General features: G+C 37.1%; 4 protein-coding genes across 6 annotated transcripts; 1 reads left to right on the top strand and 3 right to left on the bottom strand.

The window, feature by feature from the left end:
- The first annotated feature begins 233 nt into the window (after positions 1 to 233).
- On the top strand, positions 234 to 1,136 carry LOC109177554 (ubiquitin-like protein-NEDD8-like protein RUB3). The gene is made up of 2 exons (XM_019326942.1): positions 234 to 498; positions 610 to 1,136. The coding sequence occupies exons 1-2, from the start codon at positions 234 to 236 to the stop codon at positions 1,134 to 1,136; spliced, it is 792 nt and encodes a 263-aa protein (XP_019182487.1).
- A 589-nt stretch (positions 1,137 to 1,725) lies between these two features.
- LOC109177749 (transmembrane 9 superfamily member 2-like) lies at positions 1,726 to 6,326 on the bottom strand. Of its 3 annotated transcripts, none has more exons than XM_019327191.1 (8): positions 5,985 to 6,326; positions 5,345 to 5,385; positions 4,661 to 5,246; positions 4,259 to 4,396; positions 3,980 to 4,136; positions 2,643 to 3,127; positions 2,262 to 2,511; positions 1,726 to 2,185 (listed from the first exon to the last, which is right to left on the bottom strand). In XM_019327191.1, exons 1-7 carry the CDS (start codon positions 6,155 to 6,157, stop codon positions 2,292 to 2,294), a joined length of 1,800 nt encoding a protein of 599 aa, XP_019182736.1. In that variant the 5' UTR covers positions 6,158 to 6,326; the 3' UTR covers positions 1,726 to 2,185; positions 2,262 to 2,291. The 3 variants fall into 3 exon arrangements, with proteins under 3 accessions (XP_019182736.1, XP_019182735.1, XP_019182734.1); XM_019327190.1 differs by having other exon boundaries at positions 1,726 to 2,188; XM_019327189.1 differs by having other exon boundaries at positions 1,726 to 2,167; positions 5,985 to 6,322.
- Positions 6,327 to 9,737: 3,411 nt separating this feature from the next.
- On the bottom strand, positions 9,738 to 13,878 carry LOC109177750 (transmembrane 9 superfamily member 3-like). Its single transcript, XM_019327192.1, has 7 exons — positions 13,548 to 13,878; positions 12,445 to 12,485; positions 11,777 to 12,362; positions 11,536 to 11,673; positions 11,263 to 11,419; positions 10,531 to 11,015; positions 9,738 to 10,205 (listed from the first exon to the last, which is right to left on the bottom strand). Exons 1-7 carry the CDS (start codon positions 13,709 to 13,711, stop codon positions 9,986 to 9,988), a joined length of 1,791 nt encoding a protein of 596 aa, XP_019182737.1. The 5' UTR covers positions 13,712 to 13,878; the 3' UTR covers positions 9,738 to 9,985.
- A 4,343-nt stretch (positions 13,879 to 18,221) lies between these two features.
- On the bottom strand, positions 18,222 to 21,209 carry LOC109177525 (glutamate decarboxylase). Its single transcript, XM_019326898.1, has 7 exons — positions 20,984 to 21,209; positions 20,678 to 20,882; positions 19,994 to 20,194; positions 19,653 to 19,867; positions 19,326 to 19,579; positions 18,939 to 18,991; positions 18,222 to 18,853 (listed from the first exon to the last, which is right to left on the bottom strand). Exons 1-7 carry the CDS (start codon positions 21,067 to 21,069, stop codon positions 18,383 to 18,385), a joined length of 1,485 nt encoding a protein of 494 aa, XP_019182443.1. The 5' UTR covers positions 21,070 to 21,209; the 3' UTR covers positions 18,222 to 18,382.
- Between the last annotated feature and the right edge of the window lie 4,312 nt (positions 21,210 to 25,521).

Raw genomic sequence — 25,521 nt, forward strand, 5'->3', positions numbered from 1 at the left:
TAAAAGATTCTGCCTCGTAGCTATTTAAACCATAACAGCTCTCAATGCAAGCAGAAAAGTAGGAGCAAGCCAACGAATCCATCAACAGAATCCTTGATTTTTGTTGATACAAAACTTCCAAATCTATAATCTATATATATATATATACTTTTATCTTCCTCAAGAGCCCAAATTCGATCTATATATCCAAAACGCAGCAAGCTAAGGGGGTAAAGAAATCTTAACCTTGAAATATGGATTTGATCTTTGAACCTCAGAGAGGCACGCAGTTCACCATTGAAATTGGATACTTCGACACAGTGCAAGAGATCAAAGAAAAAGTTCAGAAATATCAAGGCATTCCCGCCGCTACTCAAACCCTAATCTTCAACGGCAACGTCCTCCAAGATGATCTCAACGTCCACTCCTCCGAAATCCTCGACCGCTCCCACGTCCAGCTCGTCGTCGCCGCCTCCGATTCAGATACCGACAAGCAGCAAGTTGCCGCCGCCGCCGCTGGCGGCGGCGGCAATGCTGAAGAACCACCACCACCGCTAGCACCGTCGTCATCGCCGCCGCCTCCTCCGGATCGTAAATCATCGGTCCTGATCTTCTTAAAAATGCTGGGAGCGAACAAACCGGGAGTTTCGCTGGAAGTTGAGGTCACCGATACCATCAGGAAGATGAAAGAGAGGATCGAAGAAGCGGACGGCATTCCGGTGAGTAGAATAACGGTTTACGCTAACGGAACCGAGTTGTTAGACGACCGGACGGTGCACGACTACGAACTCTCCGATCACTCAGAAGTGGACGTGAGCTTTAAGCCATTGCCGCCGGCGACGGCGGCGGCGACTACAACGACCTCGTCCGGATCCTCCGGAAACACGAACAGTTCTAAGAAGCTTCGTATAATGGTGGTGTCGCAATACGGGACGAAGAAGTTTCCGGTGGAGGTGAATCCGTCGGAAAACGTAAGGGAGTTGAGGAAAGAGCTTGAGAGATTGAAGGATCAATGGCAGCTGGAGCTCCCGGAAGATGGCTACTTCTTTATATACAAGCAGAACGTGATGGACGACGATCGGTCTTTTAGATGGCACAATGTTGGTCAAGGTGACACCATTGACATCTTTAATGGTAGCGTCACTGGTGGAGGTTGACGCATATTCATATTTCATTCTTCCCAAATTTCATATTTCATATACGTGTAGTTTATGCGTTATCAATCATACTAACATTTTAGTGAAGAAGAATATTCTAAGTCAAGTCTTACCAAATACCAAAATATATACTCCCTTTCTCTGGTTTATTATTCATTTGTCAAACATATTCTTTCTTTTTTACTTATTTTATTTATTATTTAATTTAATTTTTTGTGTTTTAATAATATATGTAATTTCTAAATATATAAATTTTATGTACTAATACCCTCTATTAAATTTAATATTATGAAAAATAACTCCGGTCAACCGAACTTAAATAAAATAGGATAGAGAGAGTATCCGGTCACTCAAAGTTGCACGTGACTAGAAACTTCACCTGCTCGTAATGATTTAACAATGCATAACTTTTTCCTGTGACTTGTGGTCCACTGGTATCCGGTTTGGTTCCTTATGTGAGAGGTTTAGTGTTCGAGCCTCACTGTAAGCATATATATATAATGTGACAAAAATATATATATATATGATGCATTTCAACTATTCTTTTCTAGACAGACTGTCCAAAACAAAAAATTAAATGTGACAAAAATAAAAATAATAATCATCCACCAAATGCGATAAAAATTATACCGTACCAAACGTGAAAGTGTCATAACAATTGTGAAATCAAAAATGAAAATAAATCAATAATATTTTGTCCCTTAGAACTAACATCTAACCTTTTTCATGGCTGCAAGCAGACATGAAATTGTGCAACAAGACTACAGAATTCAACAAGCATAACATATCCATAATGTTTTTTTACCTACAGAGTGGAGATCCTGCAAGCAGACACAGGAGGGTGGGAAGGAAGGGAAGAAATGACTAATGAGAAGATACTAACTGCCATTAAAGCATGATGCTATCAAGTCCAACTAGTTTGATCTTCATCTGCCTGGATACATACGCTCATCCATGTTGCCTGTCATTAATCCTAGTTTATATATCACGTGACTTTTCTACTTGCTTCGCATCATGTCTCGATCTGAATGCTGAGAAGAAAACATACGCTACTACGTTTAACTAGTAATGGAAATAGAGCTTCTCCGTGAAAATTATGCAGGCTTCCTATCAAAAGACACTTACCGGCACAAAATAAACAGGATGCCTTGCTGCTTACTCGCACTTGATTGAGCGGTATATATGACGAACAAAGAACAGTGCTGCCCGGAAACCAACAGCTCCAAGCATGAGAAAGAAGGCATAACATACACAAGCCATGTACCCGAAGAAAAATGATGTCTGCATGAAGCCTGACATATCTGATCGTGCATAATAGTAATATAGACAGTAACCATAGATGAACAAGCCAGTTGATCCACCGCACAGAAAAGACCTAAAAGGGTCAATAGATAGTATCAAAGCTCAGAACAAGAACATACCTTGTTCTTTTCTTCTTTTTTTAATAAATATAGTTATTTAGATAAGAAAAAATGTGCTTCCTAAGCGTTGCAGTAACCAACTTACCTCCACCACCATTTATGATCTTCGGCAGCCAGTTGAAAGTAGGTCAGAGCCACTGTAATAAAGGCAGTAACAATCACAAGAATAATGAAGACTATGAATAAGATGCTGTAAATGGTGTAAATCCTGTGACCCCAAACACTGGCAAATATATAGTAAAGTTCAATGTAGATGGCACTGAATGGCAAGAATCCTGCCATGGCCATTTGAGGAATTGTTCCACGATACCAAGGTAATGATGGGATCTCTCTGGGATATTTGGTTGTTCGGCAGGGAGCTTGAAATTCTGACTTGCTATTCTTTCCAGCAATCCCACCCAAGACAAGTAAAGGTGATGTTACAAGAGCCCATATCAGGAAGATGACCACAATAGTACCAAATGGCAAGGCTGCAGTGGCACCATAAGCAATGGCAACGGTATTTAGGAAGCAGAAAGTGAGAAACAGTGGTCCACAAAAGAGGGCTCCAGTCAACAATAAATTCCTAACCTGTTGAAAGAAATTGGAAGTGGAATAAAATATCAAGTTCTATTTGCCAGAAAACCTTGCAATGAAATGAATGAAAAGTTGAAGACGAGAACAAGAACAATAAAGTTATACTAAAAACATTCAAATTTTTGCATTTGTAATGGAAATAAATAAATAATAAGGCTGTGTTTATTTCAATTCTTTAATTTTTATTTATCCAGTTTTTCATTCTCCGGTCTCTGTTTTCCAAATGTACAAGTAAATGTATTCTCTATTTTCCTTTCTCCAATTTTCTATTTCCCCAGAAAAATTGAGAATTTCTCCGATTAGTAAACCACCCTAGAAGTCCGATTGCAGAGTGTAAACTGAGGTCAAGGACTCAAGGTAATCAGGCAAAACTTAGCAAATGGTGCTGCAACTATGTAAGACATATTCAGATGAGGTATAAAACTCTAGACATCAACAGATAGAGACATCTAGGTTAAAATACAGATCATGAACCCAAGTAACCACAATATCATTTACTCAGTAATTTTGTGAAGGTCAAAATGTGTTCACGGTCTTGGCACACTTGTTCACAAGGAATATAAAGCAGGTAGAGAGAGAAAAATAGGCATATATAAGCACTTTTCGCCAACTGGCTTTCAGACAAACTACTCGTGTGATAAATAAGCTTCTGAATAAATAAATTGCTTTGTAAATATGAATTTCACACATTAAAGAACAGTTTTAGTATGACCAGCTATGTATTAGCAATAAGTAATTATCAGAAAAGGCAGCCATAAAAAAGAAACAGCATTAACAATTTATATATAAAAAAAAAAATCACTATTTAAAAAAAAATAAAAAAAAAATTACTCCGTTGTTGCTTACCCAGTTTGTTCCCTCAAGTTGGCAATAGAATGAGGCTGCAGTGTAACCCGCAATCCCAGATGTCAGTGCATATATAACCACCAATGCAGTGAAAAGAGCTCCTCGGTTGTATGGATAAAACACCCCAACAAGTGCGAGTAAAAATATAAATATTGCACTGATGAAAATGATTGAACCAAGAAAAAAGAGGGGGCGATCAAATTTTTATCTAGAGATTTTTCATTAGCTTTTAGAAGATTCTAAACCAATCCAACTAAATTCTTTCAAATGCATACTCACAGGGTGAAGAGCTGTGTCCCGCATCCAAGTGCTGCAGCAAACAGAGAGTTGTGCTTTGGGAACCTAAAAACATCACCATGAATGTACTTCCACCCAGTTTCCTCTTGGTCATCAGCTGTTTCCTCATCATGAGCATATCTTTTAGGGGACAAGGGTAAAAGCAGAAAAGAGAAGTAATAAGTATGAGTTTAAAGGACTAACAATATTTCTCAAAGTTTAGACTCAATGTACAATAATCTCATATCATCCAAGATCAAAGGAGGGTAGATGTAGTTTCCAGGACTAAACAACAACATTACCTCTGGTATTGAAAGAGATAGTTTCCATACTTCATGACCTAAAGTTCTATCGGTTGAGTAAGTACAACTACAGAGAAAATTCTTATAAAGGAAATGAACTCACTTCACAAAGTCATTTTTGAGGACTCGCATCAAAATTGTTGCAAGAAAACCAGTTAAGAGCAGAACTGTGACACAGGAATTTATAATTGAGAACCAATGGATCTCCAGGTGCTGTGGCAATGCAGAGATTTGCGAGAACTTTTCCATCCTTTTCTCAAAAGGAGTATTTGTTTCCTTCCATTTCACAGAGTACATGAAATCTACATCAAGTTCCTTATCCATAGTGATGTCAACCATGGCACTAGGATCAGCTCTTGCAATGATCTCAACGATTTGATCTTTATTGTAGAAGATCTCAAAATGGAGATGCTTAAATAAGTAATACTTGTATTCGCTGGGGTCAGATTTCCCTTCTTTGTCAACCTTGCCAATATAACCCCAAACTGGCAAGTCATCATAGTACATTTGGAAATAGTAGTCCTCTGCAACTGCATGTCGGAATTTCTCCACATCACTCTTTGACAGTTTTTTCTTGCAAACTACCTCGGACTCTTTATCAGCTAAGAAATCAAGTTTGTAAAGGGAATGAACTAAACGATCTCCATTCAATACCTCACCAAGTGCTTCTGATTTCTTTTCAACATTGGCTGCAAGAATAACACAGCATCCTCATGTTTGTGAAATCTGGACAATAAACAATTTGACTTCAATAATAAACAGAGAAGGGGAAGAGAGAGACATTTACCTGGTGAACAGAAGGGCAAGTCATGGTACATGTAAGTCTCGCTGGAAAACAAATAAGCACATAAATTCACCGCTAAGATGAGGCAAATAGTAAGGAAGAATATACTTAATAGCACTACATTACTACAAGATTTCTAGAAAAACTTTGGTAACTAAAGCCAACAAAGGAAAAAAAGGAAGAAAATTTACAATTGTCCAATGAAGTGTTTTATAATGTTAAGACTAGAGAATGCATTCTCTTTCTCCTATATGGATGAAATCCACACATTGAACTTCTTTCTTTCTCCACAAAACCTGCCCAGTACTTCTATGGATCCATAACTTCAATAACAGAGCTTTAAATATTTGTGCATAAACAGTATATCAGAAAAGATGGGAAAACTATCTCTGCAAAATTTCCAGAAATACTAAGCAAAATTCATGAATTCCCTACCAACAAAAAAGGCATTCTAAAACTATTACAAATTAACATTTTCCATGAATTCATTACGCAAGTAAAAATCCAAACTCTATGTTCGAACTTCAGAGTGTGTGTGTGTGTGTATATATATATAAATATAAATCATAGCAACTAAAAATCGAAGTAAATATAATACACAGAAACAAAACAAATTGAAATGGAAAAAGTATAAGACGTTTACCTAGGGTTGTGAAAAGGGCCGACCTTGTTGGCGTACAGATGGACCTCATCTCCTTGCTTGTACCTGTGATCCGACGCATCCGATCTCACAACCTCCGTTGCAGTGCCAAGCAGCAACACCGCCAATACGACGGCGTAGTGGCGCATCGCCCTCCTCCTGTCCATCTCCCTCATTCCGGCAAGTTGCTCACAACAGAGAGCTACAAAGTCAACAGAGACGAAGCAATCGCAAGTCCTCAGAGATACGAGAGAGAGATGGAGAGAGAATCAAGCAGAGAGTAGAGTGCAAAGTCCGACTCACAGAGTTGTACTGAAAATGGGGATCAGATTTGTAGCGGACACCACGCGCTTGCATCAACAGTGGGCAGCACCTGAGCGTTACTGATCTCTTCATTTTTATTATTATTATTATTATTTTTATTTTTTTTTTACAAAAAATCACACTAAAAAAACATGTATTATAACTCCGGTCCAAAATATATTAACAATAATCAAAGTTTTGAATTTAATGTATGAGAGTTAGGTTCGATTCATTCTGATGAGGATAGGGGACTCCGGGAGCCTATTTTATTAGCAAATTAATTTAAATGGGAGTGGTGAAAGAAGGAGGTTGGCTCAAACCTTATTGGGATGAGAAGACCAGCAAAGTGGCCCAAAAGACTAGCCCGTCTCCCATTATGTAAAAATAAGCAAAGGAGGACAGGGAATAGGTTGCCGGGCAGCTCCTGACCTCCCATCATGTAAAAACAAGTAAAGGAAGCCACTAGCAAGGATGGAACCCAAGAGGTTGTCGGGCGGCTCCCGTCATGTAAAACACAAGTAAAGGAGGGCGGCTCCCGTCATGTAAAAACAAGTAAAGGAAGCCACTAACAAGGATGGAACCCAAGACCTTTAGTATAAAGAGGAACACCTCAACCCACCAACCCACATCAATTATTATACACTAAAGCGCAATAGCTTATAGTTGACTCTGATATTCTCGGGCGGGCAGCCTTGACCACCAGCCTGCGGCGTGTCCCACCGGCCACCTCAGGCCACGGCGTGGCCAGCGGGGTGGTGTGCCTCCAGGCATGTCAATGGCGCCCCCTTTTCCCGAGGGGGTGCAGTGCAGTGCGTTGTGGTGTTCGGAATGGTGCGGTATGGCGTGCTAGGGTAAGGTACGACAGGGGGTTGGAAATCGACCCTTCCGGCTAGCGCGTTGCTAGCAATGTGAGCCCATCGAACTCCCCATGTCATGGCGTGACTAGCGGGGACCATGCGCCCCCCGGCGCCCCTATCGACTAAGGTGGTAGTGAGAGGTAGGGAGGGTGGTAGAGAAGGTAGAGACGTGGGAGAAGACATGAGGCATGCATGAGACACGTGGAGGATGGATATGGAGGTCTGGTCGATGCCGAACACTTGTCAGCAATTCGAAATGCCCTCTACACTACATAAGACACCCTTCCCGTCCTTCAAGATGGGGGATTTGAGCACTACAAGCATCCCAGTCTAGTGGTCTCTACTTTACACTCGTAACCCAGCCACTTGGGTTCGATTCATATTAGTAGCACTAAGCCTATACAATAATGATCAAATAAGTAACCTCCCATTGCTTGCCGGAGTGGCCAGATTGGTTTTTCAATATGAGAAGAAGTTCGAACTCCTGACCTCTTTTAAGGAAGGTGCACGGCCACTCACGCCAACCAAGTTGGTTAATTATTAGTTAATAACTAAATATGAAAATGTCATTGGCTTTCTTTTTGGGTCAATGTGCTCTATAATTTGTACTTGAATTCCTTTTTTTTTTAATGCCCTTTTCTCAACTAAGTCAAAAATTTACTAATAGTTCATTAATTCTGGATATATAGTTCACTAATTCTGAATTTATAATTCATTAATTCTAAATTTATCATTCTGAATACACAGACACAACGAACTGCCATAAGCCAAAACATAGTACTAGTAATCGGTGTGGATATATAGTTCACTAATTCTGGATATATAATTCATTAATTCTGGATATATAGTTCATTAATTCTGAATATCTAGTTCAAATTATGCACAACATAACCCCATTAACGACAATCAAAAATGATTTTTTTTTTAATCATACAACACCATTGAAGAAGGCAAGATTCTTCCTTCATTGCCCGCAAATTATGCCCTGGACCCGTGTCCACATTGAATTGTGGACACGGGCCCAAAACGACATCGTTTTAAAAAAAAACGCGTCATTTAGTTATAAAAAAAAAAAAAAAAAAAATCGCGCGCGTTTTGCCGTTAACGGCGTTAACGCCGTTATTATTATTTTTTTTTTATTATGAATGTACAGTTATGCCGTTATGAATGTACAGTTATGCCGTTATGAATATACAGTTATGCAATTATGAAATTATGAACACAGAGCTCTAACGTTATGAACTTACAATTATGAACATATATAGTGATAAAATTATGACCATGGAGCTTTAAAATTGTGAATATAGAGCTTCGAAGATTATGAATGTACAGTTATGGAGTTATGAATGTACAGTTATGGAGTTATGAATCTACAGTTATGAGATTATGAATCTACAGTATGGAATTATGAATGTACAGTTATTGATCGAATTATGAACAAAGAGCTCTAACATTATGAACTTACAATTATGAACATATAGTGATAAAATTATGAACATAGAGCTCTAAAATTGTGAACATAGAGCTTCGAAAATTATGAATGTACAATTATGGAGTTATGAATGTACAGTTATGGAGTTATGAATGTACAGTTATAGAGTTATGAACGTACAGTTATGGAGTTATGAATTTATAGTTATTAACATATAGTAATAAAATTATGAACATATACTCTTAAAATGAAGCGGTCTGAAATTTAAAAAAAAAAAAAAAAAAGGGATAACAGTGCCTAACGGCACTGTTACCCGTGTCCACAGGTCCAACGCATAACGATTGCCGCATGGGTAGCTCAATTGGTCATAGAGGTGAAACTTTGGAAGAATGGTCAGGGATCGAGTCTCACCAGCGGCAGTGTGGGAGCAACCTCTCAAAGTGAGTCCCAAATGCTCTGTCGGGCCGGGGGGTTGGGGTTCAACCTTTTGGAAGAAGATTCTTCCTTCATTAATTTTACAACTTTTCCCCAAATTTCTTTGATTACCAAAGTTGCAATTCAATTTTCACTTCTCTCCTAATTAATTGAGCATGATTATGACAAAGTTGTTCGAAATCTTTATATTAGAAAATAATATATATAAATAAAAATCATATATTTTACGGTATTGATTTTAAATATTGCGCTTATACTTTTGGTAAGACCTCATTTATTTACAAAAACGATGCCACAAGACAGCCCTGCACGGCTGCACCCACTCAAGTACTCAATCACCTTTTCCGAGACAGTTTATGAATGTTTGATTAATTAAGACAACCGTCAAGTTGAGAGTTTTGAGTAAACCCCCCCTGCCGGCTGGATGAAGAAGCTCAACGTGGATGCTGCGCTGGATAGCAACAACAGAAAGTTGAGTTTTGGCTATGTGCTTAGGGACTCTACAGGATCCTTCATTGCGGCAAGGGAGACCCCATGGTATGGCTTTTATAATCCGAGAAGCTTTAAAGTGGCTGAAGGAACTGTGGACTTGGATAATGTTCAAATAGAATCTGACTGTCTTCAGGTGATGAAGGGGATTCAAAATCATAGTCTGGCATAGAAAGAATGCAAGGGATAACAATATGGTCATAACTCATAAGCAAGCAACCTGGAGTGTGAGAGTTCCAATTGAGATATAAAAAAGATGTGAATATATAGAGATGAAGAAACACTAAAACTACAAGATGGATATGAACTATTGTGCTGTAAATGCAAAGTTGGAAAAAGGTTTTCAAAAGTGAGGCAGTAAGATAGTACAAGCTTTTCTTCCTCTTGAAAAATCCTACTGTTCCTACAAAGTCCTGGATGCCAGATAGCCCTACCAAATTTGCGGGGGGTGCTGTATGGAGGAGTCGAAGGCCACCAACTTAAACTTACTACTCACACTTGATTGAGCGGTATATGTGGCGAACGAAGAATAAGGATGCGCGGAAGCCAACCGTCCCGAGCATGAGGAAGAAGCCGTAGCAAATGCAAGCCATGTACCCGAAGAAGAACGAGGTTTGCATGAAGCCTGACATGTCTGAGCGTGCATAGTAGTAGTACAAACAGTAGGCATAGATGAATAGTCCAGTTGATCCACCGCATAGGAAAGACCTGTTCAGCGCAGGAAATATGTGCAAATTAGAACATTTGATCAGGAAGCCAACAGACCACAGTACCCTTATGCTATCTAAACACGAACATAAGAGAAGAGGCAAAAAAAAAAAAAAAAAAAAAAAGGTTAATTTTTTCGGAAGGCAATATAGTTCATCGTTTAAGGCCATTTACTATTAAGGCCATTCCAACTTCCTAGAAGTCACTAGGTCTGGATCTAAGACATTGATCAATCCAAGGTAAAAATAGATGAACCAAAATGCAACATCAAATGAATATCCTTGACAAGATTAAGGAACAGTAAATACTCAAAAATAGAACTCACCTCCACCACCATTCATGGTCTTCGGCAGCAAGTTGAAAGTAGGTTAAAGCCACAGTAATAAAAGCAGTAACGATCAGAAGAATAATGAAGACTATAAATAAGATGCTGTAAATTGTGTAGATCCTGTGGCCCCAAACACTTGCAAATATGTAGTACAGTTCAATATATATGGCACTGAAAGGCAAAAATCCAGCCATTGCCATCTGAGGAAGAGCTCCACGATACCAAGGTAATGGTGGGATTTCTCTTGGGTATTTAGTGGTACGGCAAGGAGCTTGAAACTCAGCCTTGCTATTCTTTCCGGCAATCCCTCCCAAGACAAGCAAAGGTGATGTAACAAGAGCCCATATTAAAAAGATAACCACAATGGTACCAAATGGTAGTGCTGCCGTAGCACTGTAAGCAATTGCTACAGTGTTCAAGAAACAGAAAGTGAGAAACAGGGGCCCACAGAACAATGCTCCAGTTAATAACAAATTCCTGACCTGTAAAACATAAATTTTTGAATTATAAATATGTTCACTTTCAAATACAGTTTTACACAAACCAATTGAAGAAACACTGAAAACATAATTTCACATTGGACAATCATGTTAACAGTTGATAGCCCCTAACAAAAATCTTTGATGAATAGGACAAATGATAAAACATTAAAGATCTTTTAATTTAAAAAGCAAACTACCAAATTTGTTATAAAGAATAACACTCTACAACAAAGCCATGAAATCATACCCAGTTTGTTCCTTCTAATTGGCCATAGAAAGACGCAGCAGTGTAGCCAGCAATCCCAGATGTGAGAGCATATATGACGACCAAAGCAGTGAACAAGGCTCCTCGATTATAAGGGTAGAATACACCAACCAGTGCAAGAACAAAAATAAAGATTGCCCTAGGAAATGGAAGCATGGACAGGCAAAAAACAACAATGAGATCAGAAGCTCTTTTAATAGTTCAAAGAAGATAGGTTTACTAAACTGAGCAATAGAAGGTCCACAACATACTTACAGGGTAAATAACTGAGTACCACAACCAAGGGCTGAAGCCAACAACGACTTGAACTTTGGGTACCTGAAAACATCACCGTGAATGTACTTCCACCCAGTTTCTTCTTGGTCATCAGCGGCCTCCTCATCATGAGCATATCTTTGCAGTATATGTAACAATTCACAATCAGTAAAGTTGTACAAGAAACTTGTCTTCAAACAGACTAATGATTGGGAATAAATAAATCATAAATGCTGCTTACTTCACAAAATCATTCTTAAGAACCCGCATAAGAATAGTGGCCAAAAATCCAGTTAAGAGGAGAACAGTCACACAGGAGTTGATTATAGAAAACCAATGAATTTCCAAGTGATGTGGCAAAGATGATGACTGGGAGTACTTCTCCATCCTCTTCTCAAAAGGTGTAGTTGTTTCTTTCCATTTCACAGAATACATGAAGTCTACATCAACTTCTTTGTCCTCAGTGATGTCAACTAGGGCACTAGGATCAGTTCGCGCATTAATCTCAATCACACGATCCTTGTTGTAAAAGATCTCAAAGTGAAGATGCTTGAATAGGTAGTATTTGAATTCACTAGGATCAGATTTTCCATCCTTATCAACTTTCCCAAGGAAACCCCAAATAGGCAGGTCATCATAGTACATTTGGAAATAGTAATCCTTCGAAACAGCTTCACGGAACTGTGCAACTTCTTTCTGTGATAGTTTCTTCTTGCACACACTTTCAGAGTCCTTATCATACATAAAATCAAGCTTGTAGGGTGCACTGACCAACCGGTCACCATTTAAGACTTCACCAAGGGCTTCCTTTTTCTCTTTCACATCATCTGCCAACACCATCCATTAATAACTTGAAAATAATACCACTAAAGTAGCTTTGGAAATAAAAGCCATATCCTGATTTCTAACCTGTTAGGCAGAATGGAAGATCAAAGTAACGGTATGTTTCACTGCAAGTCAGGGAAAGACAAGACTTGTGCCATTAGCCAAATATCAGAAATACATATATGCATCCGCATACATTATTGTGCACAATACATCTCTAGTTTTACGTATCAATTCCTTTATATTTCACAATATGAACTTGTGTGTATTAAAGTTGTATTCCTTTAGATATCACTATAAGTTCCTAAAATAGATCCCTATGGACCCTATGCAATAACTAACAATTTTCCCCAATAGAAACAGGGAAAATATGTTTTTTTTTTTAAATGCCTTAGACAGGGAAAGTGGGAAACAAAACCAATAATTACTCATATACAGAATTGAGTGACAACCTTAACAGATTCTGTATCACCACATTTTTTTTTTATAATATTGTTTGTTTAAGTATCACTAATCTGTTGCCCATGCCATGCATCTTATGCAAATAAGAAAGATTCTGTAAGCATGATCAATAGATTGAACAGGAAAAGACATGCTCATATATAACTTAATGGTGAATTCAGTTCTGCATGGCTCAGATATAATCAAATGAAGAAACAATCACAAATCAGACTGCTATTCAGCTTAATAGCCTACATCTTTTATAACATTCAAAAATGATCTAAGCACATCCCCTGATCCCCTTAACTCTTTTAAGGTCAATCGCTAAACCATTCTACATAGCATTCCAAAGCCAAACCTCAATCTTTGGCAATCTCTACCTAATTTTTCACTCGGAATGTCCAAATGTAGCCTTTCCTTGTCATGGCACAATTAGATCCCGATTTAACTTCAATATCCACTCTTTTTCTTACCTTACCATAGTTATCAGCTCCTGCACCGACTGAAAAACTAAATGCTAAGAAATTGCATCAGATCACAACAGTGCCATTGACGCAAACGTCAACTGCACAAAATTCTATCTCATCTAGTCATCTCAACCCCCAATTACAATCCTACGTCCACAATTACGCTAATCACGGATAAGAATCGCAATGCATTCAGCTCAACGGAACGAAACACACGAACGTAAGAAATGAGTAATGAAGAGATCTAAGCAAGGAGATGATAAAACTATAACAGATTACCTCGGATTGTGAAAAGGCCCGACCTTGTTGGCGTACAGAGGGACTGCATCTCCGGCCTTGTACTTGTGATCCGATCCATCCGATCTCACCGGCGCCGCGCAGCAGACCACGAGCAGAACGGCGACGAACCGCGCCACCGCCCTCTTCTTCCCCATTTCCCTCATTTCCAATCACCCGTACCTATGTATGAGCGTGTATATCTATCTATTCTATATATATATAAGAATATACTGAGATCAAGAGAGAGAAAGCGAGAGAGAGAGGGGTGAAAGCACAGATCTCGATCTCCCCGGCAAAGGGGCGCAATTTAACTGCGAAGAGTCTGAAATGAAACGCAGTAGATGCAGAAAATTGAAGATTTTTACTACTCGCATTTTCAGACATACGGGTCGGGTCGGGGCTCACGTGACTTTTTGGAAGCGAGCAACAATAATCGATATTGACTTGACAACGGAATCGGGAAGGAAAACGTGACACATTGCCTGAACAAGTAGAATTATACCAAAAATAGAAAATAGGAATTTTTATTATTTTTTTTTAGAAATACGTAAAACTAAATATTAATGTTGATTTTTTTTTTTGGGGTAAGGTAAATATTAATGTTGATGATTCATGTGTTCAAGTCACGTTAAAAAGTTGGTTTTGATTTTAAACTAAGAATTGAAATTCTAATAATAGAATGTTTCGGTTTAAGAGGAATTGGAATTCTAATAATAGAATGTTTCGGTTTAAGATGAATTAAAATTCTTAAAATAGAGAGTACAATTTTTAAATATTTTTTGTTTTAGTTTTGGACTATTTGTACTATTTTTCATCTTTAAATTAAATTTTATAATTTCATTTTGATTTTGTTTTAAGGAGGGTCTACGGCTCATCAAGGACAATGGGATTGATAGGATGGATATTGAGATGGATTAGATTCGAAAGTTGTGGTCAAATCATGCATGGCATAGATATAATTGATGATCGGGCAATCGGGATGATTCGCGATTGTAAACATCTGGCAAATGGGTTTAACTTTATTCAGTTCTCCTACGTATTGAGAGAATGAAATAAATGTGCTGACTACCTGGCCAACATGAGCCAAATCGCGGAGTGGGGTACTACAATCGTGACTGGGGTTCCTGAGGATATGTTGACGCTCCTCCAGGCTGATGTTGACAGGGCTATCTCAAGAAGAATTCCATAACATCCACTACACTAGGTAGTGTCTTTCTCAAAAAAAAAAAAAAAAAAAAAAGATTCAATAATTTCTCGTTAACCAAATGGGTATTGCATATGAATACTTGATTAATGAGTTAATTGCAGTTTTGGTCCATAAAATATGTATGACTAATCATTAGTTTTTCAATTATGAAGACGAGTCAATACCATCCATAATTATACAACAAAGTGATTATTTTGATCCATCATATTATAGCTATTATTAGTTATTATGTCTTAACTTTTATGTTTGTTTAAACTGCCGATGTTATAAATTAAAGTAAAAGGTAGTATTGAAACTTTATAACACATCATATACACGTAAAATATTTTATTGTATACTAAAATTTGTTACATGAGATTTTCATATCAGTATATTGATACATAATTAGTATTTAGTAGCGACTTTGACCCACTTCTAGTTAACCAATTAATTTAATCATCCCCATCGGTCTTAAAAAATCATACTTTAATTTCAATTGACTAAACCACATTTGACATTATATAGTTTTGATGTTGATATACACCAATAGTATAATTTATTTTTTTTTGACAAAAGAAACTCGCAAGCACTATCCAAGGATGTATACTAAATAAATTTCGTTTATGTGTAATAAAACGCTAACACATAATAATGTAATTTTGATAGTATAAAAGGATATTTTTTTTCCTATATTAGAGGAAAATAAATATTGCAAAAATCTTAGCATTATCATATTGTCACTTCAATGAAATTTGCCATGAGATAAAACTAGACAACTTAGTAAAGAATTATCTAAGACATGAATATATACCAATTTTGTTAGTATGATTATACTAATTTATAATAGTAATATAGTATATTACAATATTATATTAATTATATAACCTTTTATTTTAGTACTCTAATCCAATTAACCTACATGGTGAGCTTAGGTTAGGCCTTTTATAGGTTTGGTGGATGAGTGGTACAAACGATGAGTTGATTAAATATTTTATTGACTTCATGCTTAGCTTACAAAATATAATTAATTCTAATTGAGTTGGTTGTCACTTAGCTTGTTCATCCGAATTGCTTCAAATTAAAGGTACTTTTGTCCACATGGAAACTAATTATGCAAGCTATGGTTTGGTTGTCAAGGTTGTTTTTTTTTTTTTTTTCTTTTCTTTTCTTTTTTTTACCAGATATTTTCTTCACACAAATTACAGATTGCTTAAGTGAGCAGAATTGTAATGCCTCAATGGTTATGTGGTAGCCTACTAACCACACAAGAGAGAAAAATCGCAAAAATTACATTAACCACGCACATAAGACCCTTTGCAACAAACTCAATCGAAATGATATTGATAAGAATCAAACACGTTGCTAAGCACCTTATACTCAAATGGCACCTCTGTGACTCCCCTTAAGAGAAGGTCACAGGATCGGGCTGCAGTAGTTAAAGAAAGTATAGAACAGATACGTGACGTCATGCTCCACCAACTCAACTACCCATTCGAAGGCGATTTAATCTATTTGAATTGAAAATTAGTTTCTATCATATCATTGTACAAATCAAATTGGGTAGGGGTTGGGCCTCTATTTTGGACTATAATATTTATTTAATTTGTCATGATGGAGATGAAACTGGAAAAAAATTAACTTGTTTCTTGAGGCCGGGAATATCATAGACTGCTATGATATATATGATATAATATAAGACAAGAATTAGAGCAAAGCCACTAATTAAAGGCATAGATTTGAAAAGTCAGACATTTAAATCTGATCTATTTTCAATCCCTAGCTTCTTTATTGTTAATACATACATGCATATTCTTCTTCCTTGACAACATCAAGATAGAATCTGCAGAACTAATGGCGCACACTATAGTATTAAGGGATGTTTTTCTTTTTTTGGTGAAAAGAAAAACTAGTAATCAAATCAATACATGGAGCTGAGGTGTGCACATGAGAGGTAAATCCTATTGATCAATTGATGAATGAATATAATATTGACAAGAATTAAACTCGTGATTTTCTGGAACCAAGTTTCACCTACCCCTCTCAAGACAAGTTAGGATAGCTCAAGTGATTTACCCATCAACGTTTAGTTTTGCAAAGAGTTTGAATTCCGAAGCTCGAAATAAAAATAATTCCATCTTTTCATCAGTTACTTTTTCAATATAGCAAGGAATATAACTGTCTCATTTGTCTCTTGTGCACTAAGTGGCGTACATTTACTAGCTAGCTTAATTATTGGCATGCATTGTTAATACTATTATTATATCATGTATTATTATTATGTTATAGTATAGTTTGTATTTATGTGGTGTAGTTTTAGTTGACTGAGCTAGTCTATTAGTTAGGAGAAGTTAGAGTTGTATTAGCTAATATACTCTTGTATTCTCTTTCTGTTGAAACTGAATGAAAGATCTACATGAGCCACTATTGCCACCAATGACATCTTTTTATTAGTTATTATTATTATTACTATTATTCTTCCCAAAAGGTTGAATCCCCCATCCCAAGGGCTCTCCACACTCCGGTCCGACAAAGCATCTGGGAGGCACTCAACTGAATCACGGAGGCTAGACCTTTATTTAATGCGTACAAGGACCTCCCCTCACTTTGAGAGGTTGCTCCCTGGTCATTCTTCCCAAACTTCACCCCTATAATCAATTAAGCTGATTGTTGCCGAACATTCTCCCGGTCGATCTTGTTGGATAAAGTTTTTTCATATTACCTTTTGTTCAATTTTAATTTCTTTTAGTCGAATTTGATTCTTAATTGTCAACACTCTCTTAATCAAGTCTATCACACATAACCTTGTGATTTATCTTTTATGTGCACTTCACGAATTATTACACATGAACGAAATTTATCTAATATACACTTTTGAATAGTAAAAACACTGGTTACCCAAAAAAATCTTATTATCGGCCTTGAGCAAATTGAAAGATAACCAATTCCACTTCACTGACACATCTTTCCAGCTTTCCCTATATATATATATATATATTCGCATACACATATCTGCTGCACAACCACCTTCCATTCATACACACACAAAGACAACATTTATATATTCAGAACCCAAAAAAAAAAAAAAACAAAAAACAAAAAACAAAAAAAACAAAAACTGAAGAACAAATAATTGCTTGGGAGTGTGAGCACATATGTGGTGCAAAACGCTACATATCCTGTTACCGCCGTGAAGGAAAGGTTAAATGGCCGGCCACAACCTTTGTTGTGAACTTCAAATAGGATTATAGATACTATATATCAATTAATTGCACTTTTAATATATCAATTAATTATTATTCAAAATATTAAAATATAAGAGATATGTTTTTACTTTATTTAGTTCATCAGTTGTTATACAGTGTGACACTCTTATTTTTGCGACTGCACGACGAGTCGGCCATAGTGTCACTAAGCCTCTTTGCAACTAGAAAAGGAAAGTAGCAAAGTGTGAAAATAAAGTCCCCAAAATAATTGAGAGATCATATTAAAAAAAATTGAAATTCAGATCTTATATTTTAACATAACAATCAATTGAGAGAACATAAATAGAGTTTAGAAAAAAAAAAAAAAAAACGTAAACTCCACTAAATTAATCAATATTTAAAAAAATTATTTTTAATTAGGGATGTGCTATAGGTGGGCATGCATATTAACACACGCCGTTTTTCTTGCTCTTCCGATCAGCCACGAACTTTTTCCAGGCGTTGGTGATCTCCAGGGTGACTTCACGTTCAGTCTTCTTGGGAACGGCGGTGACCTCATCGGCGGCCATTCTGGCGCCGACCCTGGCGGGGAGTGTTTCCAGGTCGTGGATGACTTTCTCGATGTCGTTGACGAGGCGCTCCGCCAGGGTCCGGGAGAAGTCCTCCCGGATGACGACGCGCAGCACGGTGACGTGTTCGGCGTCGGGCGGCATGGTGTACGCCGGCACGATCCAGCCGTAGCGGCGGAGCATGTCGGAGATCTCGAACTCGTTGTGGCGGCGGTTGTCTTTTAGCGAGAACGCCACCAACGGGACTCCCACGTCCTTTGATATGATGTTGAACTTCCCTGTCTTCTCCAATGCTTCTTTCAGTACCATTGCGTTCTCTTGACAATTCTCCATCACATTCTTGTAACCCTGCAAATATTTTCACGAGCTAGAGATCAGAACCCGCAACCACCATGAATATATATGGAATTGAATTCTTTTTGTAACTAATTACCTCGTATCCCAAACGGATTAGTTGGTAGTATTGGGCAATCACTTGACTAGAACCTGCATATACATTCAAAAAGAATATAAGCATGAGATGAAACTTCAAATTTCATTGGATCTGCAGGTATTAACATTTTTTTTTTTTTGGGTCTGCCCAGAAATTTCGAGCTGAATTGTAAGCACATCTTTTGGGTAAGACAGTTAGCCTAGAGATTTAAGGTTGTTCCATTCTCAACGTCAAGGATCAAACCCTACTTTTGATTAAGATTAAAGATGAACGAGTCCTTTCCACTCAACCACACCCCAGTTTCAGAATTACTCTTTAGATAAAAATTGAAGGGTTAGAAAGATTAATTTGTGATAAATGGGTTTTGGGGAGTTTAATGATGGTTACCTTTAGAGAAGTTGAGGGTGAAAGTAGGCTGATCAGCACCAAGATAGTTGATGTGGAAGATGAGTTCTTCAGGCAAGTCCTCCTTGCTTCTCCAGATCACCCAACCAATTCCGGCATACACAAGCCCATACTTGTGACCACTAACGTTAATACTCTTCACCAGCGGCAGCCTGAAGTCCCATACCAGATCTGGGTAAATGAATGGAGCAATGAACCCACCGCTCGCCGCATCCACATGAATCGGCGTATCCCACCTATCATCACCAACCAATTAAATACTTATTAATAAAATCCAGTGTTTTATCAGGAATTAATTAGTATATTTACCCGGTTGCCTTGTTCTTTTCGACCAAGAGATCGTTCAAGCGCTTAACATCTTCGAATTCTCCATTGAGAGTGGATCCTAAAATGGCAGCAACACAAATTGTGTTTTCGTCCACCATTTCTGCGGCTTTCTCAGGGTCCATAACGTAGTACCCATCTCTCAACTTAACCTCTATCAGCTCCACCTCGAAATACCTTGCAAATTTCTCCCAACATACCTACATACATATAAGAAACATTCTGTTACGTTATATCTCAACTAAAAGTTTAAATTAATAATTAATTTACATATTTAGTATATATATATATATATATATATATATATATTATGTTCTTGCATGTACCTGAACGTTGGAACCAGTAACGATGTTTGGTTTGTCGATGGGTTTGCCCATGGCTCTCATCTTGTTCTGCCATTTTCTCTTGAACGCTAATCCGGCGAGCATGATGGCCTCCGATGACCCGACCGTCCCCACTCCGACGGCGGCCTCTCCCTCGCCCAGCGGCGCGTTGAAGATGTGCGCTATCATGTTCACACATCGATTCTACATAATATCCACAACCATTAGCCAACTTCAGCTTCAAATAAAATATTTTTTTTTTTTGATACAATAACCACAAAATATTTCAATTCAAAACCGATAAAACAGTATTTCACCCAATCCCATAGTTCCTAACCCAGCGGATAGCTCAATTGGCAAATGAACTCTCCTTATAAGGGAGAATTCCTGGATAATTCAGATTTGATTCCCACAAGTAACAATTAATTTTTAGCTGGATAAATTATTAGCTGCATCCCCATGCTTAATATTTACCTTCATATGTGTCAAATACTTAATTAATTTCTTCTAAAATGTATTATGTTTTCCGTTAAAATTACACACTTGAGATGATCATCGGATGCTTTAATTTCCGTGTTTGAGTAAATATTAGGAGATAAAAATGGGGATGAAAAATAGAAATTCACTGTTTTCAGTAAATCAATGAAACAGAAAACCTAACGAGCATCAAATCGTCATTTCTCTTACCTGGAGCTCAGTGGTGACGGGATACTCGTCCATGTCGACGTAATTTTTGTTAATGGAAGCCATGATGAGCCTATCGCACTCCGGCTCCATCCACGTCGTCACGAAGGAGGCCAGATTCAGCCTCGGATTCCCGTCCAACATCAGCTCATCGTTTATGATCTGGTACGCCGCCTCCTTCGGGATCGACATCTGCGGCATCTGAAATCTGCAGATTCCGCCATTTCCGGCGACATTCCGGCACCAACAATTTTTTAAAAACAGAAGAAAATGAAAATTAAAGCACGACGATCGACAGGGAATGCTTACCGAGGAAGCGACGTCCTGACATATCGGGAGGCGAACGTTGAGTGGACGGAGGCGTCGGTCGCGACGGCAGTCCTTGACAGAACCATTGTAACGGCGGATGATCGACGGAGAACGGCGGTGGCGAGACTGGAGAGAATTGAAGTGAACAGAACAGAACAGATCAGATTAGAGGTGAATGCAAGTGGACAGACTTTTATAAGCTGTTACAGAGATTTGGAGAGAGGGCAGGGCACATCTGTAGGAATAACGTGGTGTTAATTTATTTTAAATGTTTGTTATTTATTATTCTTATTAAATTAATAACTCAATATTATTTAATTTATTACCAAGTAATGAAGCAAGTTATATGTTGTAATAATTGACATTTCCCAGAAGCAATCCCAGATGAGGTGTTATTCTTTAGAAATTTATTTAAGAAAAATGTAGAAATATAAAAATGTGATAAATTGTGATTGAATATAATTTACTAGTAAGTTGTGAATATATATCAAAAATAATATTGAAATATAAAAATATACTAATAAATTATGAATGAGAACAAAAGAGGGTGGGGGGGGAGGGGGGGAGGGGTAATATTATTTTTTTCTCTCAAGAAAAATATTGTGCAAGAAGTTCATAATATACTTAATAAGAGTTAATCAACGATTTGGTCCCTCAATTGTTAGCGAACTGTCAATGTAGTATCTAAATCGCTTATTTATCGATTTGATCCTCGAAAATAATTGTTTTTAGTTGATTTAGTCCCTCCGACCGTAGTTCGTCAACAAACCAGCGAGAGCTCTGATTTACCAGGGGCATTTTCATCTTTTCACTTCATCTCACCTCAACTCACTATTTTACGCCATCTTCTTCATCCTCTCTGACCAAGCTTTACCGGAAAAACGCACGTTGCCGTCTGCCGCCTCTGACTGCCAGAACAAGTCGCCGGAGCTTGCTCGTCGCCGGGAAAAATGGAGCCAAGTCCATCTATCACCAGATCTGCCGCTGAGCCCGTCGAATCTACTTGGAAGAACTGGGAGTGAAAGTACTGAGAGAGTGAGAGTAACAAACATCCACGATGCCATGCCGAAAGTGCCTGCGGTTTTGTTGAACGAACGCCTACCTGTGTTTATGCAAAAGCTTGTTGAGTTTCTGCCATGGAATTACTTCCATGTCGGGGGAAGAGCTTATGTCGGACCACATTAAATCTCCATTCATAAAAAAGTCAATTGACCTTATAGAAGTCCACAACTTGGAGCTTCTTTTGCATTTGCTCGATGGGTACCAAGGGGAAGGAAGACAGTTCTCATTGACCCCCCTCACTGAACAACACTTTTTTTTCTTGAAATCCTTAGCAGCAAAGATAAAAACTTTGGATTCAATACTCTCACTGGAATTGGAGATCTCCCCTCCGAGAATACCAAATCCCATATAGGGGTTTTCAGCCCCTTAAGCCCTAACTACCCAAATCTGTAGTACTAAATTTTTAATGCAATCGACCCAAGTTTTCGTCGAATTCAGCTGATTTCTCGAACTGACCTGGGTCGCCCATGGGTTTTGTAGAGCTGGAGGCGATCGAGGGTCACCGATGGTCATAGAACTCTTGGTCCGTTTTGAAATCCGAAGCTTTGGGTTTAGAAGATGGCTGAACTTGAGAAAAGACAAAAATGCCCCTGGTAAATCGGAGCTCTCGCCGGTTTGTTGACGGACTACGGTCGGAGGGACTAAATCAACAAAAAACAATTATTTTCGAGGACCAAATTGGTGAATAAGCGATTGAGGGACTACTTTGACAGTTCACTAACAATTGAGGGACCAAATCATTGATTAACTCTACTTAATAATTATTTTTTATTACCAACAACATGCATGTTGATATGCGTTCAAAAGGGTTCTTAAGGTACGAAAGGGGTGGTCAATTGGATAGAGCATAATTCTTGTACCAAAATGTCATGAATTCGATTAGAATTAATTGTCAATATTTTTTAGTGTATTTTTATTTCATGTGTGATTTACGAGTTATTATATAAGTGCAATCTCATTTGTGCATTTTTTGAGGTTTTTGCAGGCAAAAAAACAGATACTATAGTTTGTAAACAAATGGGGGTGAATTATTTTTTTTCTCCTACAAATTACAATTCCATGTGGGCCCCACTGAGGTTGTTAATTGGAAGCATTACCGCTCAGCGTGTGCGTGGGGCGCACTGCATGCGCCAGCTGGACGGTAAACCTGGCAATTATTCTTTTTCTTTTTTTAAAAAAATTGTTGATCGATTCTTTTTCCTTTTTTTTTTTTTTCCTTCTCTCTCCCTTCTATTTTCTACATGTCACTGCTAAAACTCATCCACTCAAAAACCAAACAAATAATGTTGCTTTAAGAGCCAAATTTCTCTCATCACCCAAAAGAAAGTTCATAAGTACTTAATTTCAATAATTAATTAATTTCTTGTTGTACACGTTTTGTGAAAGAGTATACTTGGGTATTAATTTAGCATCCCGCGTGAAGAAAGGCTAAGTTTCATTTTATAATGTATGAAAATTTTTAGGGATAAAGTTTTAAATATGTTTTTATATCATAAATATTTTTAAATGATTTAGGATTATTTTTGTAATAAAAATAAAGTTGCTGAAACTTTTTATAAAATGAAATGTGTTGACAATTTCTAATAATGCAATTACTTTTGTTCGCTCCACAATGCACATGGTATAGAAATTATGAATCTACAGTATAAAAATTATAAATGTACAGCGTGTCCACAATGCACATGGTGGACACGAGGTCCATAACATAATTTGCCGTAAAGGACATTTTGGTCTCATAGAATCGTGGAGAGTTAAACCATAAAAAGTGAGTCCATTGATTACTAATATTATGATTGTCAAAGGATCATAATGAGTAAAATTAGTTTAAGTTGCTGATAATTGATTAGTTCCAATCAAGAAAATTAAAAGCTCCTCCCAGTAAGAGTGGAAGTTGAAATATTATAATTACTAAATTAATTATTTGACCAATTTAATTGAGTCTGTTTTGAAAAATAATTATCTTAGAACTTAGTGAATGTAATGTAATAATTGTCACGCCACGGAACATAAAAAACATAAGCAAACTGATCAATCAACGGAATTGACAAAACCAATAAAATAATGCAGATCTAGCCAGCCTAAATGCCATAATTACCGGCAGTTGACGCTGGATACGGTAACGTGGGAATGGACACTAGACGATGGTTTTTTTTTTTTTTTTTTTTTTTTTTTTTTTTTTTTTTTTGGTTTGAAAACAAAACATAATTTCATTTTGAGGAGATAGATAATTTCATTAATTCAAATCAAAGTATATATCATTAAAAATGAACAATGGAGGGGACAAACTTCTCCTGCCGTACAGACATAGAACATATTTCTTTAATCATAACGTGGGCTATCCTATTTATAGTACGATTAACATAAGAGATAGTTACAGAAGTAAAAGACTGTAACATATCTTTAACATCAAGAAGAATTATATCAAAAGAAGACACTTCCGCTACCTCGTTTAAAATTTGTATGATTTGTTGTGCGGTCTGATTCCACCTACATCTTGTTAATATTTTACTTTTTAAACCAACTTAGTGTTTCTCTTATTGAAAAAAAAAAAGAATTGTACAAAATAAAGGAAAATTCAAAAGTGTGATCATTGATCTCAACTTCCCCAGCTTGACATTTTAGGGCGGACTACTAGAATTATATAGAAAAGTTTGTTGTCGAATCAAAGTTAGAACTCCAAACTTGGGCGTCTCGAAAGAGTCATAGTTTTGTAGTATTAAAATTCTTAGATTTGGAAGTTGGAAATGATCCATTTCACATTTGGGGGAAACGTTCAAACCTTTTTTTTTCTATTAAAATTCACAATTGTCAACTACCATTCTAACCTATGTTATCAAAAAGATTATTTACTCTCCTATATAATATATTCTGTGTATGTGCTCTGAACAGGTAGGTTGAAGATTCAAAATACTATAACGCAATATTATTGTTGGTTCTTCTAGAAGGTTCTAGTTATCATACGACCAACACGGTTCGAAAGAAATTAAAAATTTATTTACTTTACTTGTCTCTCATTAGTTAAATGAAAAACAAGGAAAAATGAATCACTACCACTAATGAAATGCGATTTTACATGAGAGCATGAAAATTTACTTGTGAAGAGATTGTGTCAATACAATAACATACATTTTCATATTGGATTAACTGTATCTCAAACGTATCCCAAATGCTTTATATACCATTTCTCATGCATAATAAATGATATAGTTTCACAAGATTAGCATGCACAAGAAGAGTTCAAAACATGGATGGAAATAAATCGAGCAACAATTATACCATAGATGGGAGTCCAAAATACACAATTTACATTTTGAATATTCACAATTTACATACTGAATGTTACAATTAGTATGCAAATTATGTATGTAATTGTAATATTTGATATACAAATTATGAACATTCAATATTCAATACATAAATTGTATATTTTTAAATTCGTATCCATCCTGTAAGATAAATTCGGGTCCACAGAATAA

This window comes from Ipomoea nil, unplaced genomic scaffold (genome assembly GCF_001879475.1).
Source record: "Ipomoea nil cultivar Tokyo-kokei standard unplaced genomic scaffold, Asagao_1.1 scaffold0805, whole genome shotgun sequence".
In the NCBI taxonomy this organism is placed as follows: Eukaryota; Viridiplantae; Streptophyta; class Magnoliopsida; order Solanales; family Convolvulaceae; genus Ipomoea; species Ipomoea nil.

Bases quoted from the DNA above. Each gene is read 5' to 3' on its own strand.
- LOC109177554 (XM_019326942.1), top strand. From the start codon at position 234: ATGGATTTGATCTTTGAACCTCAGAGAGGCACGCAGTTCACCATTGAA. The intron at 499-609 runs GCGGCGGCGGCA...AAATGCTGGGAG, and splicing joins AGTTGCCGCCGCCGCCGCTG to CGAACAAACCGGGAGTTTCG.
- LOC109177749 (XM_019327191.1), bottom strand. From the start codon at position 6,157: ATGAGGGAGATGGACAGGAGGAGGGCGATGCGCCACTACGCCGTCGTA. The intron at 5,386-5,984 runs GTAAACGTCTTA...TTTGTTTTCCAG, and splicing joins GGCCCTTTTCACAACCCTAG to CGAGACTTACATGTACCATG. The intron at 4,137-4,258 runs GTGAGTATGCAT...CATTTTCATCAG, and splicing joins GGGACACAGCTCTTCACCCT to TGCAATATTTATATTTTTAC.
- LOC109177750 (XM_019327192.1), bottom strand. From the start codon at position 13,711: ATGAGGGAAATGGGGAAGAAGAGGGCGGTGGCGCGGTTCGTCGCCGTT. The intron at 12,486-13,547 runs GTAATCTGTTAT...CCTGACTTGCAG, and splicing joins GGGCCTTTTCACAATCCGAG to TGAAACATACCGTTACTTTG. The intron at 11,420-11,535 runs GTAAGTATGTTG...TCCATTTCCTAG, and splicing joins GGTACTCAGTTATTTACCCT to GGCAATCTTTATTTTTGTTC.
- LOC109177525 (XM_019326898.1), bottom strand. From the start codon at position 21,069: ATGGTTCTGTCAAGGACTGCCGTCGCGACCGACGCCTCCGTCCACTCA. The intron at 20,883-20,983 runs GTAAGCATTCCC...CGGAATCTGCAG, and splicing joins GTCAGGACGTCGCTTCCTCG to ATTTCAGATGCCGCAGATGT. The intron at 20,195-20,677 runs GTAAGAGAAATG...GATATTATGTAG, and splicing joins CCGTCACCACTGAGCTCCAG to AATCGATGTGTGAACATGAT.